This window comes from Rosa chinensis, chromosome 2, assembly GCF_002994745.2.
Source record: "Rosa chinensis cultivar Old Blush chromosome 2, RchiOBHm-V2, whole genome shotgun sequence".
Taxonomy (NCBI): Eukaryota; Viridiplantae; Streptophyta; class Magnoliopsida; order Rosales; family Rosaceae; genus Rosa; species Rosa chinensis.
This window is the reverse complement of record NC_037089.1, coordinates 67,564,551-67,581,552: the sequence shown is the minus strand read 5'-3', so window position 1 is coordinate 67,581,552 and position 17,002 is coordinate 67,564,551. Positions and strand designations below refer to the sequence as shown.

The 17,002-nt window shown below is 36.6% G+C and overlaps 2 protein-coding genes across 2 annotated transcripts; both read left to right on the top strand.

Annotated features, from left to right (window-relative positions):
* The first annotated feature begins 413 nt into the window (after window positions 1-413).
* Window positions 414-8,535, top strand: LOC112187083 (mannosyl-oligosaccharide 1,2-alpha-mannosidase MNS1). The gene is made up of 14 exons (XM_024325722.2): window positions 414-863; window positions 1,270-1,317; window positions 1,701-1,850; window positions 3,400-3,512; window positions 4,021-4,086; window positions 4,229-4,400; window positions 4,854-4,943; window positions 5,148-5,272; window positions 5,386-5,451; window positions 5,647-5,755; window positions 5,845-5,943; window positions 7,239-7,319; window positions 7,408-7,578; window positions 7,936-8,535. Exons 1-14 carry the CDS (start codon window positions 708-710, stop codon window positions 8,167-8,169), a joined length of 1,680 nt encoding a protein of 559 aa, XP_024181490.1. The 5' UTR covers window positions 414-707; the 3' UTR covers window positions 8,170-8,535.
* A 941-nt stretch (window positions 8,536-9,476) lies between these two features.
* LOC112188527 (metal tolerance protein C4) lies at window positions 9,477-14,055 on the top strand. Its single transcript, XM_024327653.2, has 13 exons — window positions 9,477-9,906; window positions 9,993-10,053; window positions 10,163-10,295; window positions 10,425-10,480; window positions 10,998-11,112; window positions 11,278-11,335; window positions 11,440-11,558; window positions 12,493-12,612; window positions 12,863-12,964; window positions 13,048-13,120; window positions 13,321-13,388; window positions 13,533-13,593; window positions 13,681-14,055. The coding sequence occupies exons 1-13, from the start codon at window positions 9,633-9,635 to the stop codon at window positions 13,803-13,805; spliced, it is 1,365 nt and encodes a 454-aa protein (XP_024183421.1). The 5' UTR covers window positions 9,477-9,632; the 3' UTR covers window positions 13,806-14,055.
* Window positions 14,056-17,002: the final 2,947 nt, after the last annotated feature.

The following is a 17,002-nucleotide window of genomic DNA, read 5'->3' as shown; positions in this document are numbered from 1 at the left end:
GTTGGTAGCGGCAAACTTTTTCTTCTGGGGTTTTTTTTTCTTCGATGGAAAGAAACTAGAAAATTAGGTTTTTATTATTGGCTATTGGTTCTGAGCGTGCTCATAACGTGCAAAAGTAAAATGAGAATTGAAATTAGTGTACTCATTTAATTTCATAGTCTCTTAATACAAAGAGAGAATTACAATAGAAATATCAATTACAATGATGACATTAAATGCTGATCGATGATAATCGCTAATTTTTTGATTGTCTCTTTATCTATCATTTTAACGAAGACACGTAATCTGTTTTGATTTAACAGAAACACAAATTTATGCACTGTCCGAATACATTTTTTTGAGTGAGATGTATACATAAGCGAACACATTTCACTTGACTTGACCAATAAGGTTATATGTGGACTGACATTAAAGCTTTGGTTTACAAAAATGAAAATTCTTTTCGTAGCCATATAAACTTCCCCGGATCGGCAGACTCTAACCTCCCTCTCTATCTCTCTCCCGCTTCGTCTTCGGCCCCGACGACCGGAGAGATCACCCACTAATCGACCCCCATTTCCGTCAATTTTCGCCGCCGAAACCATTCTTACTCTACTCTCCGCCGTTTACCTTTCCATTACGGCTTCTTTATTTCCAGATCGAAGAAAAAACGTTTGCTTTGCATTCCATGTGGCGGCTCTGAATCGGAGGGTTAGGGTTTGCGTGGCATGATGGCTCGGACCAGATCGTCGTCGACGCGATTGAGGTACTGTAATCCGGCGTATTACCTGAAGAGGCCGAAGCGCCTGGCTTTGCTTTTCATAGCGTTTGTCTGCGCCACTTTGATCGTCTGGGACCGTCAGACTCTCGTCAGAGAGCACGAGGTAGGTTTCTAATTCTCTCATTTTCTGAGCAAGTTTTGAGAATTTGAATTATGAAGAGGTTGATCTAGAGAGAGGATTTAGATGCGTGTTGCGAAATGTATTGCTTCTTTTGGTACCTTTCAATGCGTGCTCTGTTCTTTCGATTCGGCTTGATTGTAAAGTTTTCGGAGCAAGTGTTGAATTAGGCATTTGGAAAGTGGTAGTCTGAGTGTGTAATAACTATGCATTGAGTTCATTCTAAGAGGTTGAAATATCTTTACGAGTATAGTCTATGATGCTGCATATAGGAGTAACTAGGTGCCATGGGAAACTGAAAATGATGTGCGATCCATCTTGTATTTGACTGTTATGTTAGAGATGTAGCTTATATTTAACTGCATTGAATGATCTTATTTATGACTTGCAGGAAGAATTATCTAAGTTGAATGAAGAATTGAACCGTGTGAAAAATTTGGTAAGCATTTCTGCCTTGGTTTCTGTACACTCATAGCTCCTTCCCATCAATTTCAATTCTTTTATTAGTGATGCCATGGTACTATTACACCATTGTTATCACTGCTTAATATTACAGTGATCATACTTTGTTTCTGCTAGTTCTCTGAACTGTACTGTGTAATATGTTTCCGAATAGAAGAATAAAGAACTATAAGTTCCCCCATTATTGCACCTTTCTTTGAAATTGAACAACATTGTCCTCTGTGGCTCTTTGCAGTCTAATTTGACTAGATGTTTGTGCTTTAAGATGAACATATGTATCTAATAATATTCTGCAATAATCTTTTAGTCCATTCTTTAAGGGTTGTATATGCGTCTGCTAATAGTATATTGTACGCTCAGCTTGAAGATTTGCCGATCGGCAGGGATAGTAAGATAGAGGTTGTTCCAGATGACCCAATTGACATTGAAAGAAGAGAAAAGGTGAAAGAAGCTATGATTCACGCATGGAGTTCATATGAGAAATATGCGTGGGGCCAAGATGAGCTTCAGGTACAATGAACCCTTAAAGTTAACAATGTCCGTTTCATGTTTTAATGTTATATCTAAACAATTTGAATCTTACTTCTAAGACATAAAGCATTTTACACTTTAGAGGTTGTGTATAACATTATTCGCATAAGGCTTTTGCGCCATGTACTGAATTTTGGTATGGCAAGGTTTTATTTGGTTCATTGTTAGTATTTTTAGCTGAATTATGTAGCTATCAAATAAAGTTATTACTTCTAAAAAAAAATAAAGTCATTACTCGTAAAAATAAGTGAAATAACAGCCATCACCAATTAAATTTCTGAGAACTGTTACTGTATAGAGCAAAATTTTCTTGAATGAGCTGTACATGATTCCCTTGAGGCTATGTACTCTTATCTTTCCTGGATACTAAACAACAATTTTCTCCGAATTTCTCAACCCTATTTATGATCTCATCTATATAAGTATGGTCATCTCTTCAGGGAGCTTGTCGTGCAAACCTGTTATCTTGTCCTAGGTGTTATAGATACTCTATACATTTTGTAAGCTTTTAAGCAGCAGTAAAATTTTAGTTTTACTTGCAGTTCCCCGATCTCAAAGACTCATATGGTGTTGTGGAGTATTATTTTGGCTTAGAAATTGTTTGGCTTAACCTTTTCTCAAGTAATGGTAAAGAACATGGGTAGCAAATATTATGAGGAGGCAGGGAGGGATTTTTTGTTGAAAGAATAAATGTTGATGTCCACAGTGTGGGTTTGTTAGACTTTTTAACTAACCTTACAGGGTGGAAAGCCATTGGTCAATATTCTCTTGGGCATAGGAGAGGTGGAGCTTTTCTGATGTGTAATGGAATGATACACTAGTAGAGAAATATTAGTGAAGTCAACAGATAATTTGAAATACTAGTTTTTATTACTTTGCCAATACAATTGTAGGAGACTATATCCATACAAAGTTGGTACATGCCAGATTAGTTTCAGCTTGTGTCTACTATGTTGTTCAATAGGTTCAATAGAATCTATGTAGTTACTATTCGTCTGAATCTGTCTGGCCTAAAAGAAGACTAATGCATGCTATTAGTGAGATTTTAGCTTCGGATAGGCCTCCAAGCATGATTTGAGATTTTTTTTTTGTTGGAAATATGATTCGAGTCTATTGAAAGACTAAAACATGCTATTAAGGAATGAACCAAATTATTGCATCATTTCTGATCATTTCCCACTGAAAGTCCTATCGTATGAGTATCCATACATGATTTCTGTTTGGCAAATATCTGTTGAGGATAGAGAGTTCAATATTAAAAGCTACCATGGGCAGAAAAATTCTTAATGAATTAAGCAAGAAACTTTACCAATACTTTAATATACACTACATCTCTTCCTGTGCTTGCTAAAACAACTATATGGCCTTAAAATTGTCTAGTTGCAGTAATAGCTCTGTTCGTATATACTACAAAGTGGATATCTGCAAAATCACAAGTGAAAGTGTTTTCTGATTTTCTTTGTTACTGATGATGTTATTCTGTTTAGAAAAAAATTTCTGACATCCATTTTTATTTTACATGGACCAGCCACAAACAAAGAATGGTGTCAATAGCTTTGGTGGTCTTGGTGCAACACTAGTAGACTCTCTTGACACTCTTTACATAATGGATCTTCATGAGCAGTTTCAGAAAGCTAGAGAGTGAGTTGAAGTTTCTATCTTCTTTTTACTTTCTTTTGATACAGATTCAGCGAATAGCTGTATGTATCTGTTAACCTTATTCGGTTCTTTCACATTTATTTATTGCACTTCTATAAGCCATCGTAGATGAGCATTATAATACAATGTCACTTGGTGCCTTTGGTAGGGGGAAAAGAAAGTTCCTCATTCAATACATTCTCTGTTTCTATACCTATATCTGTTAACAAATTGATATTCTCTTTTTTATACTTATAGATATAGTATTCTTTATTTGTTTATTTTATTTATTTTTGTTTTGCCATTTTTTGCATCTGATGTCTTAACTCTATATTTCACAAAATTTTGGTGTTTGTTCTTACTTATACTTTCATTCCACTGTTGACCTCTTGTTTTCATCACTACCTCATTCTGCTAAATAATATACAATACTGTTTCTTACTTTATCAGTTATGTTTTGTTTGTAGTAAATGTTCTATTCCCTGATTTGTTAATGTCTTATTTCTGGCAGGTGGGTTGCAACCTCGTTGGATTTTAACAAGGACTATGAGGCTAGTGTATTTGAGACAACCATAAGGTTGCAATATAAGGTTTACTATATGGTTGATTTAATTGTTATCTCCCTTTTAGAACAGACTGTATGGGCTTTTACTTTCTTCTTTTCCCTTTATGGAAAGCATCTTTTCTGATACGTCATATTTGTGTCCTGAAATATCCAGAGTTGTAGGTGGACTTCTCAGTACGTATGATCTCTCAGAAGATAAACTTTTCCTTGATAAGGCTAAAGAGATTGCAGATAGATTGCTGCCTGCATGGGATACACCTAGTGGGATCCCTTACAACATTATCAACTTGGCACATGGAAACGCACACAATCCTTCATGGACTGGAGTAAGTATATGTCTACTTATTTTCCCATTGTATCTCCAAACAATTAAGATGGACTCCTTTTTTATTCCTAATAATGGCAGTGAGGGCAACTCCAAATGATAAAAGCTGTTCAATTTTTTTTTTCCGGTCCGGAGCTGTTTCACTTTTAGTAATGAAATAGATGCAGAGGGTTTCTTACTTGGTGCTCTTTGACTGACATCACTTTTGAAACCTTTGATTGCCACTGGATCTACAAGTGATTGGTTAGCTTGGTGTTGTTTCTGTTAGTTTTTATTTGTTGCTAAGAAATACAAACTTCAATTATAAAAGAAGGGAGATCACATGAAAGTTGTTTGCTGAAACTGTGGTATGCATACATACTTTTCCAGATTTCCGAAACATTGTAACCGTATGAAGAGTTTATTGGAATTTGATTTGATTATATACTGATATTTGGGTTCACTTTGCTCCTAGGGGGAAAGTATCTTAGCAGATTCTGGGACGGAGCAGGTGGAGTTTATTGCTCTTTCTCAGAGGACAGGAGACCCAAAGTATCAGCAAAAGGTCCGCATATGATCATGTTAACTAATGTTTCTTTCCTTGGTCAAATGATGCATTTGAAGGACTTTAGAGTCTGATATAGCTGATGATGTCTGTCATATTCTGAATTGCTGCTCATAATTCAAAGCTTACCTTCTATATCTATCAATGTTCTTGAATAACATTTCACAAAACTGTGAATTGATTGGCTTATATGTTGATTTTCAGGCTGAGAATGTTATAGCGCAGCTTAACAAAACTTTCCCTGATGATGGTTTGCTTCCTATTTATATTGATCCTCACAGAGGAACATCAGGATACGCAACCATTACCTTTGGTGCCATGGGTGACAGGTAAGTGTTAAAATGTAATATGAATGATGCAATTTTCTTATTTTCAGCTCTCATTATATATGCCAGTGTCAACAGCTGAAACATGTATGATTGACTTGAACAAATGATTGCAGCTTCTATGAATATTTACTCAAAGTTTGGATACAGGGGAATAAAACCGCAGCAGTGAAGCCTTATAGGTAATCAGCTTGTCACTTTTTGTTATTACAGTTTACAGCACTTTTTGTCTGGATACTAGTAAGAACCTGTAGTTTTGATTTGTTTTATTTTTTTATTCTCAAACTCTTTCTTTATTTTTCTGCACTGTGATAGATGTTCTTGGTCTTCAACTTTGTTTTTGATGCCAATATTCTTTTGTGAAATGTTGGAAGCAGAGATATGTGGGAGAAATCAATGATAGGTCTGTTGAGCTTGATCAGGAGAACAACGCCATCGTCTTTTGCATATATATGCGAGAAGAATGGAAATTCTCTTACAAACAAGGTAAGTTGTTATTTAAAGTATCAAGTATGCCACATTAATCATTCACTATGGTTTGTATTGTTTTGAGTGACATTTTCATTGTCTGGCAGATGGACGAACTAGCATGCTTTGCTCCAGGAATGCTGGCTTTAGGATCATCTGGTTATGGTCCTGATGAATCTAAGAAATTCTTATCACTTGCAGAGGAGGTATTGAATGCTTGAGATTTCGAAGTTTCCTCTTTCAAGATTAATATGAGCCTGTTTGCTATTTCATGAAACGTGGACAAACTCTATAAACTGAGATAATATAAGGCCTCATCTGTTAGTGAGAGAGAGGTTAGGGGCCCAACTATTCATATGTATTAGTTTTGTAGAAGCAACTGGAATTAGTTAGTTGTCTGGATCCCTATGTATGTGTATGCCTGTTGCACTAAAAAACCCTGGTCTCATTTTTGTGTTAGAGAGCTCTATCATGTGTATACTAAAACCTTCAGGGCATATAGGAACTTAAATCATACCTTATCAACTCTTTTAATGTCTAAATCTGGTATAGAACTGTATGAACTTTTGTATATCAGGGCCTTTTGGAAGTTTAATAGATAGGATAAGGCCAGTTTATAGGTCTTGATGTGACTACAACAGCTTTATTGCATTTTATTAACTTTGAATGGAATCATGCATCGTGGAACTGTTTTTCTCTAATAATTTTTGTTCTAATGGCACCCCCTCTCTCGTGAGAGTGTGGTGGAGAATGAAGTGCAAAGCTCAATCTCCAGTGGGTAATTTACCGAGCCAAAAAGAAGAACAAAGATTGTAGTTATTTTAGTAGTTGCTCTATAATTTTCTTATTTTGTGTGCAACTCGACTGAGCATAGATGGACTTGTCTGTCTTTTATTGTAATTCAGATTTCTCTAATATATGCATAAGTTCATCCTTCCTATTAGAAAAGGTACAAATAAGTTTGGAAAATGCTGCATTATGTTTGCCAATTGGGGAAGAAATACAAGAGTTTCATGGGTGAGAAATTATAAAAAAAATTGACCACAAAATGGTTTGGTGTCTTAAATGTAATTTATTATCCTTGTTTAGGTTTGACAGCTACTGAAGCAATTTTACAAGATAAGAAAGCTTCTTCTATTTAGAGCTCATTCCAGCTGAAAACATTATTTCAAATTCTATTTTAATGTTTCCATAATGATCAAGACATCTTTCTGTGCATTTTGGATCGGCAGCAACAACTCATGTTTATTTTGTGGTGCCTTCAATTCACTTGAGGGGTGACCTAAGCCTTACTTTGTTTGATAGACATTAGACAAGCAGCAGACAAGATCCAATTAATAGAGATTTGGATTTAGTGATAGTCATTTTCATTTTAAGCAACTTGCAGCTTCTTTTTCTGATCTCTGAGACACATACTATATTTCTGTTTCTGAACTAGTTTCATATGTTATTCGTCAAGTTAGTGTATGTCTTTGAGCCTCTGATTAAGCCTATTTTGCAGCTTGCTTGGACATGCTATAATTTTTACCAGTCAACACCAACAAAATTAGCTGGGGAGAACTATTTCTTTAATGCAGGGCAGGTTGGTTTATCCTAATTTTAGTTTAGACGATGAAGCATCCATAATTCCATATATTTTCTCAAGCGCGTTAATATTTGACATTTTTCAGGACTTGAGTGTGGGTACGTCATGGAATATATTAAGACCGGAGACGGTTGAATCACTCTTTTATCTATGGCGTTTGACTGGAAACAAGACATACAAAGAGTGGGCCTGGAATATTTTTCAAGCATTTGAAAAGAACTCCCGTATAGACTCAGGATATGTTGGACTGAAAGATGTAGGCATTTCTCCAACCCATAACTAAGTTTCCCCAATTCAAGTTTTCTATGCATTATTATACTTTACTTTTTTACTCATGGTTGAAGCTCTCAGGCGATGCTTTCTTTAGAGCCTGTTAACTGAAAATCATGCTTTTTTCCCCAAAAGCTATGGTCTCTTGGGACCAAAATTTTTCATCATATCCTCGTATCCTTTATTGTTTTCGTCTCATTTATTGTTTTCGTCTCATGTATATTTGAAACAATTAAGCTGTTTGCCCTTTTGTAAATTTCTGGCTTGAGCAGGTAGAATAAGTTCATGTTTTCACTGGTTCATGTGACTCTTCATTTACTTCTGGGTTTTTGGTTGTTATCAGGTTAACACTGGTGTGAAAGACAATATGATGCAAAGCTTCTTTCTTGCGGAGACTCTCAAATATCTCTATCTTCTTTTTTCACCCCCTTCAGTTATTTCCCTAGATGAATGGGTTTTCAACACGGAGGCTCACCCACTGAAAATTGTGACCAGGCATGATGGAAAAAGTTCTGGAATTACAAATGGTGATAGACCAAAGATTAGATTGCGTGGCAGGAAGGAAGGTCGACCATGAGATTAACACGGTTTTGTTGCAACCTAGTGTAATTCTATGTCACAATATTTGAAGGGCAAGAGGGTAAGATATATTAGTCCTACAGACGATGTCAGTTTTTGTACGAGTAAATGATATACGGCTCAACAAATTTCACCTGCTGGTGGAAGTTGTACTCATATGGGTGCCCTTCTTTCATATAGATTGATGGATTTGTAACATAGGATATATAGTCATTATCTCTCATAGGAAAATGGATGTTATATTTTAGTTTATTTTGGATTTCCCCCCTCTTGTGATTGTAATCTCAAATGAATAAATGGCCCGGATGGGCGAAACTTATAATTTATCAGAATTAGTGATGTTAAAAGTAGATTGGTACACAAATGTCTTGGTTTCGAGGAGAACGGCTTAGTGCTTGACTGCTTGGGGTTTAGTCCTCTCCAACCCTCACCTCTCAAAGGACATTCAAGAAGTTAAAGAATTGAATTCGACGTTGAGAGGTGTCAGGGGGCACCTATGAAATGCAATGGCATGCGACGGTGATCAGATTGTCAAGGGGTGTTGGGCGACCATGAGTCTTCATCTTCTCCTTATTTGCATCGGTGTGTGTGGTTATATTTTCAACTATAATCAATTAGTTTTTAAAACAAAGAAACTTTGCCCATTTAATCATGACAAAATTGTGTTTAACTATCTCAACAACTTTAAGTTACATTATAAGAGATGCAGACATAGTTGTGTTCAACTGATAATAAACAGATGCGGCTCCAAGACCCAAGGTACTTAAGAAACTATACTAACAAGAGAACTATTTCTTCTTCCTTTTTTTCCCCCAACTTTAGCTGCATAATCTTGTATTGTGTTTCGATCATATGCATATCATACGCTGTCATTTAGGTCTAACAATAATCGACCCAAACTCGTTGTATCGAAATTTCATTGGCATATATGTGTGAGATGGAGTAGGTAGGGCAGAGATTCCAAATTTTTTTATTTTTTATTTTCCTACAACCTCTCTCAAATCTAAATTAACTTACACAAATTTTTAACTTTATTTCTACCCATATATTTGCATACAATACACATCACGCATGTGTAACCTGAATTTGACACGACAAACACAGTTAAAAAACTGTCATATGAAAATATATATATATATATATATATATATATGAACTTTTTACAAGAAAATGTTGGTGATATTTTTGGATTAGAGTAAAGTATATTCTCTTTTGAACTTTGAAGTTGTAATTCCAAGACTTTTCAAGTATATGGAAGGGAGTATAGAATAGATCCCAAGTCGATCTCAAAACGACACCGCCTATTGCCCAATTTGGCCCCAACTTTTGAACAACACTAGACATTCTCACTCGTGTGTGTGATATGAGCAAAGTGGACTCAACTCGCTGAGAATCCAAATGCAAATGACTACATAGAAGAAGAAGACTCTGCAGATGCAGAGAAAATCGACTTGGTGAGAGATGAGAACGTCGTCGTTTTCTCTCCTCTCTCGCCTCCGCCACTCCCGCCGCTGCTGCTACACCTCCTCTAACTCTCTGCTTTTCCACTTGGCCCATCAAAACGACGATCGCCGCTCCTCCCAAAACGCGCCGTTTAGCTCCTCCTCCTTTCACTCCTACTCCACTCACACTCAGTTGCAGCGGCTCTTCTCCTCAGCTGCCTCCTCCAAACGGTTCGTTTTGCTCGACTTGCTTCCTTCCCCCGACGCTGTTAATCACCACTCGTTGCATCGAAGTAGGTCACTTTTCAATTTGGGTTTTTTCAATTCCTCAATTTTGGCCCAAAAGGTTTGTGCTTTAATTGGGTTTCTATATATGCAGGTTTCTTCACCAGAGCTAAACCTGTTAAACAAGTCAATCTTGAATTCAATGACCAGCACAGGTACCCATCACTAAATTGTTTCAAAGTTTCAATCTTTCTGTATCATAGTTTTAATAATTATTATCTCCGGTTTTCGTTGTTTTGCATTATCAAATGTGTGTTTTACTAGTCAAAGGGCAGTCACAACTGCATTGTGGTGCAACTTCCTAGTGTTTTCGCTCAAGTTCACTGTCTGGTTATCCACCTCCAGCCATGTAATGTTGGCTGAAGTTGTGCATTCCGTTGCTGATTTTGCTAATCAGGTGGGTGATGCTGCTTTCTGTCTATGCTGAATGAAGGTTCTTGTTTTGAATTGTATTGTAGCTTTCACAGTTCACTCGATTTAGGTGATCATTGAATGCTAGAGAGACTAATCCGTGTTGACATTGTAGGCACTTCTTGCTTATGGGTTGAGTAGCTCAAGGCGTGCACCAGATGCTCTCCACCCGTGAGTCTTTCTAAACCCTAAACCGCCTTTTCTAGTTATTTGTAAATCTCTATCAGCTTTCAATGTGTAAGAGATAATTTATAGAGATACTGTGTGTACTTAAAGTATTATTGTGTCCAAGAAAGCTTCAGAAGGATGGCATCTGTGACCTACAATAAATCTAGTGCTTAGTCTAAGTACTTCTATAATTTTGGATTTATAAAATTTGGATTAATTTTATAAATTTAGTACTTAGGAACAGTGAATGCCGAAGTATAGTAGTCACGAGCTATGATTGAAAATTGAATACCTGTATACATACATATCTGTTTAGGCTAAGAATTAGCTTTAATTATCATGGTTCTCTAGTTGTATTTGGTGGATTTTCTTGACAACCTAAACCTCTAGCAAGGAGAGGCCAGTTATTCAAGGCTCTTTGGATCCAAAATCATTTGTCAGCAAAAACATGCAACACTTTTCTGTGTTGGATGAAGAGACTTTTGTTTGAGTGCTGAATTGATTACTTTGATTTTGGCAGTTACGGATACTCCAAGGAAAGATTTGTTTGGTCTTTGATATCTGCTGTTGGTATCTTTTGTCTTGGTTCCGGTGCAACTATAGTTCATGGAGTTCAAAACTTGTGGGTTTCACAGGTAAGTGAATAGTTGAGTTACTTTTTACTAAGCCAAAGCCAAACTCCTATGTGTTCTTTTTTATTTTTTATTTTTTTAATATCAGTATCTCCGATTTGTCATTCTTATCCATTGTGTTTGCAATTGCAACCGTGTTCTATTGAATTTGTCCGTGTTTTTCCTCAGCCCCCTCCAAATATTCAATATGCAGCTTTAGTGATTGGTGGTTCGTTTATTATTGAAGGTACAGTCATTGCATCGTGAGGATAATTGCAAGTCCCAAGCATATATTATCTTTGGTATTGTCTTTCTAAATTCCTCCTTTAACACTCTACATTCATTCTTTAGGCGCTTCTCTTCTTGTTGCCATACAAGCTGTCAAGAAAGGTGCTGCTGCTGAGGGCATGAAATTAAGAGACTATATATGGCGTGGTCATGATCCTACCTCTGTTGCAGTCATGACTGAGGTAATATTCTGAGTCTCTGTTTCTTTATTCCCCATTGGTTGCTGGAACTAGTTTGTTTCCATGATTGTATCCCCTTTGTTGCGGGTCATATATTTCTTTCTTTCACAAAGGATGTTGCCTGAAATATCAAGCCTATTGGGTTCCTAATGCACCAAAAGTACATTAGTTTATGCTTGATGTTTTATTTTATTTTTTATTTTTTTATATCTGATAGAATGTTTGCCCTAATTGTTTTAAAGGAGGTCATCTGCTTGAACCATAATGACCTCCGTTGCGCCCAGAATTTTCTAATTACATTGCCATGCTTATTGAAGCAAGAAACTATCTCAAACTCAACATGTCAACTCGTTGGAATCAATCCTTCACTAACCTTCATATAACCCTAGACTTATTTGAAGAATGATAAGGTCACTGATCTTGTTTACTGTCCCATTCTCATTCTGTTTTCAAGTAGTAACTTTTTAGCGGGTGATAATAAAATTTCTGATAGGCTATTTTGTGGCAGTATTCTATTAGGATTGCCTACTGAACGATACATAAATATACCGCATTATGTGAATGATGCATATAATATGATCAGATTCAATGGGTCAATGAATGCTAACCTGGTTTGGTTTCTGCGGCATTAATAAAAGGGTTCAGTTCAAGATGGCAGAAATATAAAGGTTAAGAGAAAAAGAGATTTAGCATTGTTTAATTCCAGAGAATGTATATCAAGAATGATATGGATAGTGAGGAGAATTGAGAAGGAGGAACCAAGGCACGAGTGTACACTAAACTTTCATCATTTCATCCATAATTTAATTTTCTTTATAAGTGTAAACTTGATTGTGGTGATTGGAGAATATTTGTTTTCACTAACAGACCAGTCACTCTATTTTTATTGTTAAAATTGTACGCATGTATCCTTAATAGTTATATTTCAAATATGCAGGATGGCGCTGCTGTAGCTGGTCTTGCTATTGCTGCAGCATCATTGGTTGCTGTAAATGTCACAGGAAATGGAATTTACGATCCTATAGGTTCAATTGTAGTTGGCAACCTACTTGGAATGGTATGGACTGCTTCTTGTTATTCACAGTTATGTAGATACTGCAAGAGATTAGTACACTTCTGTTCCAAAGAAATGATGTGAATATTTGCAATTGAATGCCAATCTTAAAGTCTTGTGTGGTTACCTGATGCTGGGCATTTTTTCTTTTTGGTCTGCAAATGCTGGCTCTTAGAAACAACAAAATAAAGAAGACTGACTTAAATACACATTACTGCTGTGATTGTTTAACTCTTTTGAATCTATCATGCAGGTGGCTATCTTTCTGATACAAAGGAATCGACATGCTTTAATTGGTAGGGCAATGGATGACTATGATGTAGAGAAGGTTCTTCAGTTCTTGAAAAATGACCCGGTATAAGTATGCTGAATGATAAATTCTTTGTAGTTGCACATCTTCATGTTATCAGCTTATAAATATCACTGATTTTTTAATAGGTTGTAGATTCTTTATATGATTGCAAAAGCGAGGTGATTGGCCCGGGATTCTTCAGATTTAAGGCTGAGATAGGTTACTTTCTTTCTTTCCTTGACTCTTAGTAGAGTAGGTTATCCATAAAGTCTATGTTGCTACAAATCAATATCTGCCCATATTGTTGTATAAAAAGTATTGGCATATAGTAAATCTTTTTCAAAATCATTAAAAACTATTAAAATGCAGCCTTGGCGGCATTTATTTTCATATAATGATATTTTTCTTTATGCAAACAGATTTCAATGGAGTGGTGGTAGTTCAAAATTACCTCTATAGGACTGGACGTCAAGAATGGGCAAGACAGGTTGATCATCTCTATGGTTCTTTTGTTCCTGAAAATTTTGGCCTGTAGTTTCTTTTGAGCTATTTTACATGTGTACATATTTGCTAAAACTCCCTTGGCGTACTTGCTGTTCTGTACTTACATATTAGAATTGATGATGCACAGTTTCGTGAAGCTGCAAAGGAGAAGGATGATGCTGCTTTGCTGAAAATGATGTCCAATTATGGTATGCATTATGATTTTACTTATATTTATCATTATTTTGGTGATTGAGTTGGAATTTGTGGTATATTGTGACCATCTCTTATTGCAGGTGAAGAAGTAGTTACAGCCTTGGGAAGTGAGGTTGATAGATTGGAAAAGGAGATTCAAGAGCTTGTTCCTGGTATACGGCATGTCGACATTGAGGCACACAATCCAATAGAGCTGTCCACGTGATCTAAAGATTCTGTTATGTATGGGGTAATATTTGTGCATTCTGTGCTTGCAATCCATTAAATGACAGCAACTTCTTGCAAACTTAGGTGGAAATGCGATATGCAAAAGGTATATATGAACTGTCAATACTGAAATTGTGATTGGAATACCAGTTTCCTGAATTTTGTTATCATGTAGTCATTCTTTATTCAACAGAGATAACTTGAGTTGTACGTCAATATCGAATACATATTGCAAGGTCTATGTAGAAGTTGCGACTTGTGAGATCCCACGAAGATTAGTTTGCCATTCTTTTGAAAGTAAAAGAGTGTGAATCTAATAGAAAATTTTTGGGAGAAACTTACCTGGCATGGTACAATTTTTTCTTGCACTTTTGGCAGATGAGCTTTGATTTGCAAAAATGGATGGTTTGGACGTAAAATGATGACTCATTTTTACCAATTAGGGAATTAGCTACAAATGTTCGAGTCATTGGGTAATGAGTCTCGTAGTTTAAGTAAAACAAAGTCAATGAGCTTGAATGTTTATTCTTTTTTACATAAGAGGGTGCGTAAGTTTCAAGATGATTATGTACGATTTGGCTACGATGTAGTTTGAGATGTTGTGTTTTAGTTATGATTTAGTACAATTAGCAAATTCATTGGTTCAAAAGTATTCTCTTCCATTCTCTTTCAGCTTTGCAGCTCATCTCTCGATGACAAACTCATCTAATTGTATCTCCCAAATCTCCCTCATGTTCCTTATAAACCCACGGCCAAAACAAGCTTCATATGGTTATGGGTTCTTTTACGTTGAAAATATAGATCTGAGAAGAGAAGAAAACCCAACTGAAAGAGTGAGGAGTGATAACATGGATCTGAGGTGTGCCTTTTTGATAGAACCATGAAAGCCATGTTGCTCTACATGTATTGAGTTGATATTTTTTTTTTAACTTCAACAGTGTCTGAACTATTCGAGGACTTTTGAAATGATACCTGAACTCTCAAAGTGATCAAAGTGATACCTGGACTCTATTTTTCTTATCAACATCATACCTCTGTCCATTTTCCGTCACAGTGCCGTTAATTCGAGCACGTGTGATGCATGTGAGGCTCTAAATGATGGTAAAAAGACTAATTTGCCCTAATTATAGGGCTATATCCGACATTTTACTTATCTTTAATAAAAGTTATCAATTTACCTTTTTTTTTAAATTTTTTTTTTTGCCACCCACCTATCGTCTTCTTCCTCTACGCTCTCCACCTCTGGTCTTCTTCCTCCCAAACTCTTTCCGTAGATAGATCACAGACAGAACCAGATCAAATCGCGGCCCAGTGAGGAATTGGAATGTTGGTGGTGCACCAATTTTCCCAGATATTTTCAAATTTTCGATTGGTGGATATACCAATTCACCTCCCCCATTTTTTTATTCTTGTAAATTTCACAGCAATTTTTGGGAAATTTTGGTTCCTCTGATCACTTTTCGTACTGGGTTCATCACTGTTCAACCCCAAGTCCTTTCAAAACCCCAACACCAAAATTGACAATCTGATGGGATTGAAACTAACCAGATTAGACCTTAATTTGTTCAATCAATGCAAAACCCAAATCAACACCCAATCCAATTAAGCAGATTTCATACCTCTCTTCTTTCTCTTTTCATTATAATTCTCTCTTTTTAATCAAGCTGCATTATCTCAATTGAACAATTGGAGAGGAAGAAGAAAATGTTTGTAATTATGGAATTGTGGAGTGTTGTCATTGAACAGTGGATCTCATGCTATCGGTGCTCTCGACCACGAGAGTGATGGGTTTTGATATTTGCAGAATTGCAGGATACCAGGGCTAAGATCATTGGAAGATGAGCGATGGAAGATGAAAACCCAATGTTTTCTGGGTGGAAGAATTAAACATAATCTATTTACGAACTTATCTTTAACATGAACTCACTCACCGATCGTACTCCGATTTCTCATTCTCCGAGTTCAAAAACTAATCCACTCTGCTCCTTCACTCCGGTGCCAGCGACCCATTAATCTTATAAATCACCTTATCATACTCTGCACAAAACCATCATCAAAATCAACACCAAAACAATCTAACTGAGGGTAACAAAAGACCGAAGCTTTTAACCCAAAACGCCATCGTACCAAGCGGAGAAGCAGCATCGAGCTCGTCGCAGCCGTTCTTGCTCAGGAGTAGAAAGTTTCACTTTTCTCCTTGTCTTTGCCACGCGGCTGCATCTCGTGAAACAGAGCCAGCTCTTCGTCTCTGTTGTTGGCATTTCCCGAAGCTTCTTTCTATTTCAGTCTAGTCAGTCCAAGCAAGCAATCAACACAGAGGAAGGAGAAGAGGGCTCTTCTTAATTATTCGGTGTGCAAGAATTTCAGAAGGCCGGTAAGCTAATTTCACACCGGAACCACCTCGATCCTCACTGCTTTGCTTTTGCTCTTCCCCGCCACCGTGATCAAACTTGACCCTCGAACTCGCGGCGGCGATGGCGACCTCGGATTTGGGTTGGCGATGGCCCTCGGACTCAGCCCCCATAGCAGCTTCGACTTCTGTCTTTCAGTTTTTTTTTTTTTTAAATTGTATTAAGACAATTTTGCCCTTGAAAATCAAGTCACATGCGCGGCATGTGCTTTATTCTAACGGTACTGTGACGGAAAATGGACAGAGGTACGACGTTGATAAGAAAAATAGAGTCTAGGTATCACTTTGATCACTTTGAGAGTTCAGGTATCATTTCAAAAGTCCTCGAAGAGTTCAGACACTGTTGAAGTAAAAAACCCATTTTTTGTTGTTATGAATCGAGTTTCTAGGGTTAATTTCTGTTATTTGTAGCTAATTCATAGAAGGATTGAGATTACAAATTAGAAAGAAAGTTTATGGGTTTAATCATGTTCGTAGCTAAATTGTAGAAGAGAATATAAGACTACAAATTATGAAGGAAAAAGAAGAGATGATAGGGGCTACCCAAATTAGATACAAGATACTTTTTGGTGATGAGTCATTCTCATTAAGAGCAGTTGTAACTTTAAGCGTCTGAACATGTCCACTTTTGCAAACGTAAGGAAGAAATGTCCATGACAGAGAAAAAGTGGTACCGCCCACAAGTAATTTGGTCTCAAAATTATTCTGTCACTTTTGAACAACTTTCAGGAGTTATAGTCTGCTGAATAAAGCTCAATACTCTCAAAACATGCAAGTTGTGATCA

Bases quoted from the DNA above. Each gene is read 5' to 3' on its own strand.
- LOC112188527 (XM_024327653.2), top strand. From the start codon at position 9,633: ATGAGAACGTCGTCGTTTTCTCTCCTCTCTCGCCTCCGCCACTCCCGC. The intron at 11,113-11,277 runs GTAAGTGAATAG...GTTTTTCCTCAG, and splicing joins AAAACTTGTGGGTTTCACAG to CCCCCTCCAAATATTCAATA. The intron at 11,559-12,492 runs GTAATATTCTGA...TCAAATATGCAG, and splicing joins CTGTTGCAGTCATGACTGAG to GATGGCGCTGCTGTAGCTGG.
- LOC112187083 (XM_024325722.2), top strand. From the start codon at position 708: ATGATGGCTCGGACCAGATCGTCGTCGACGCGATTGAGGTACTGTAAT. The intron at 1,851-3,399 runs GTACAATGAACC...TACATGGACCAG, and splicing joins GGGGCCAAGATGAGCTTCAG to CCACAAACAAAGAATGGTGT. The intron at 4,401-4,853 runs GTAAGTATATGT...CTTTGCTCCTAG, and splicing joins ACAATCCTTCATGGACTGGA to GGGGAAAGTATCTTAGCAGA.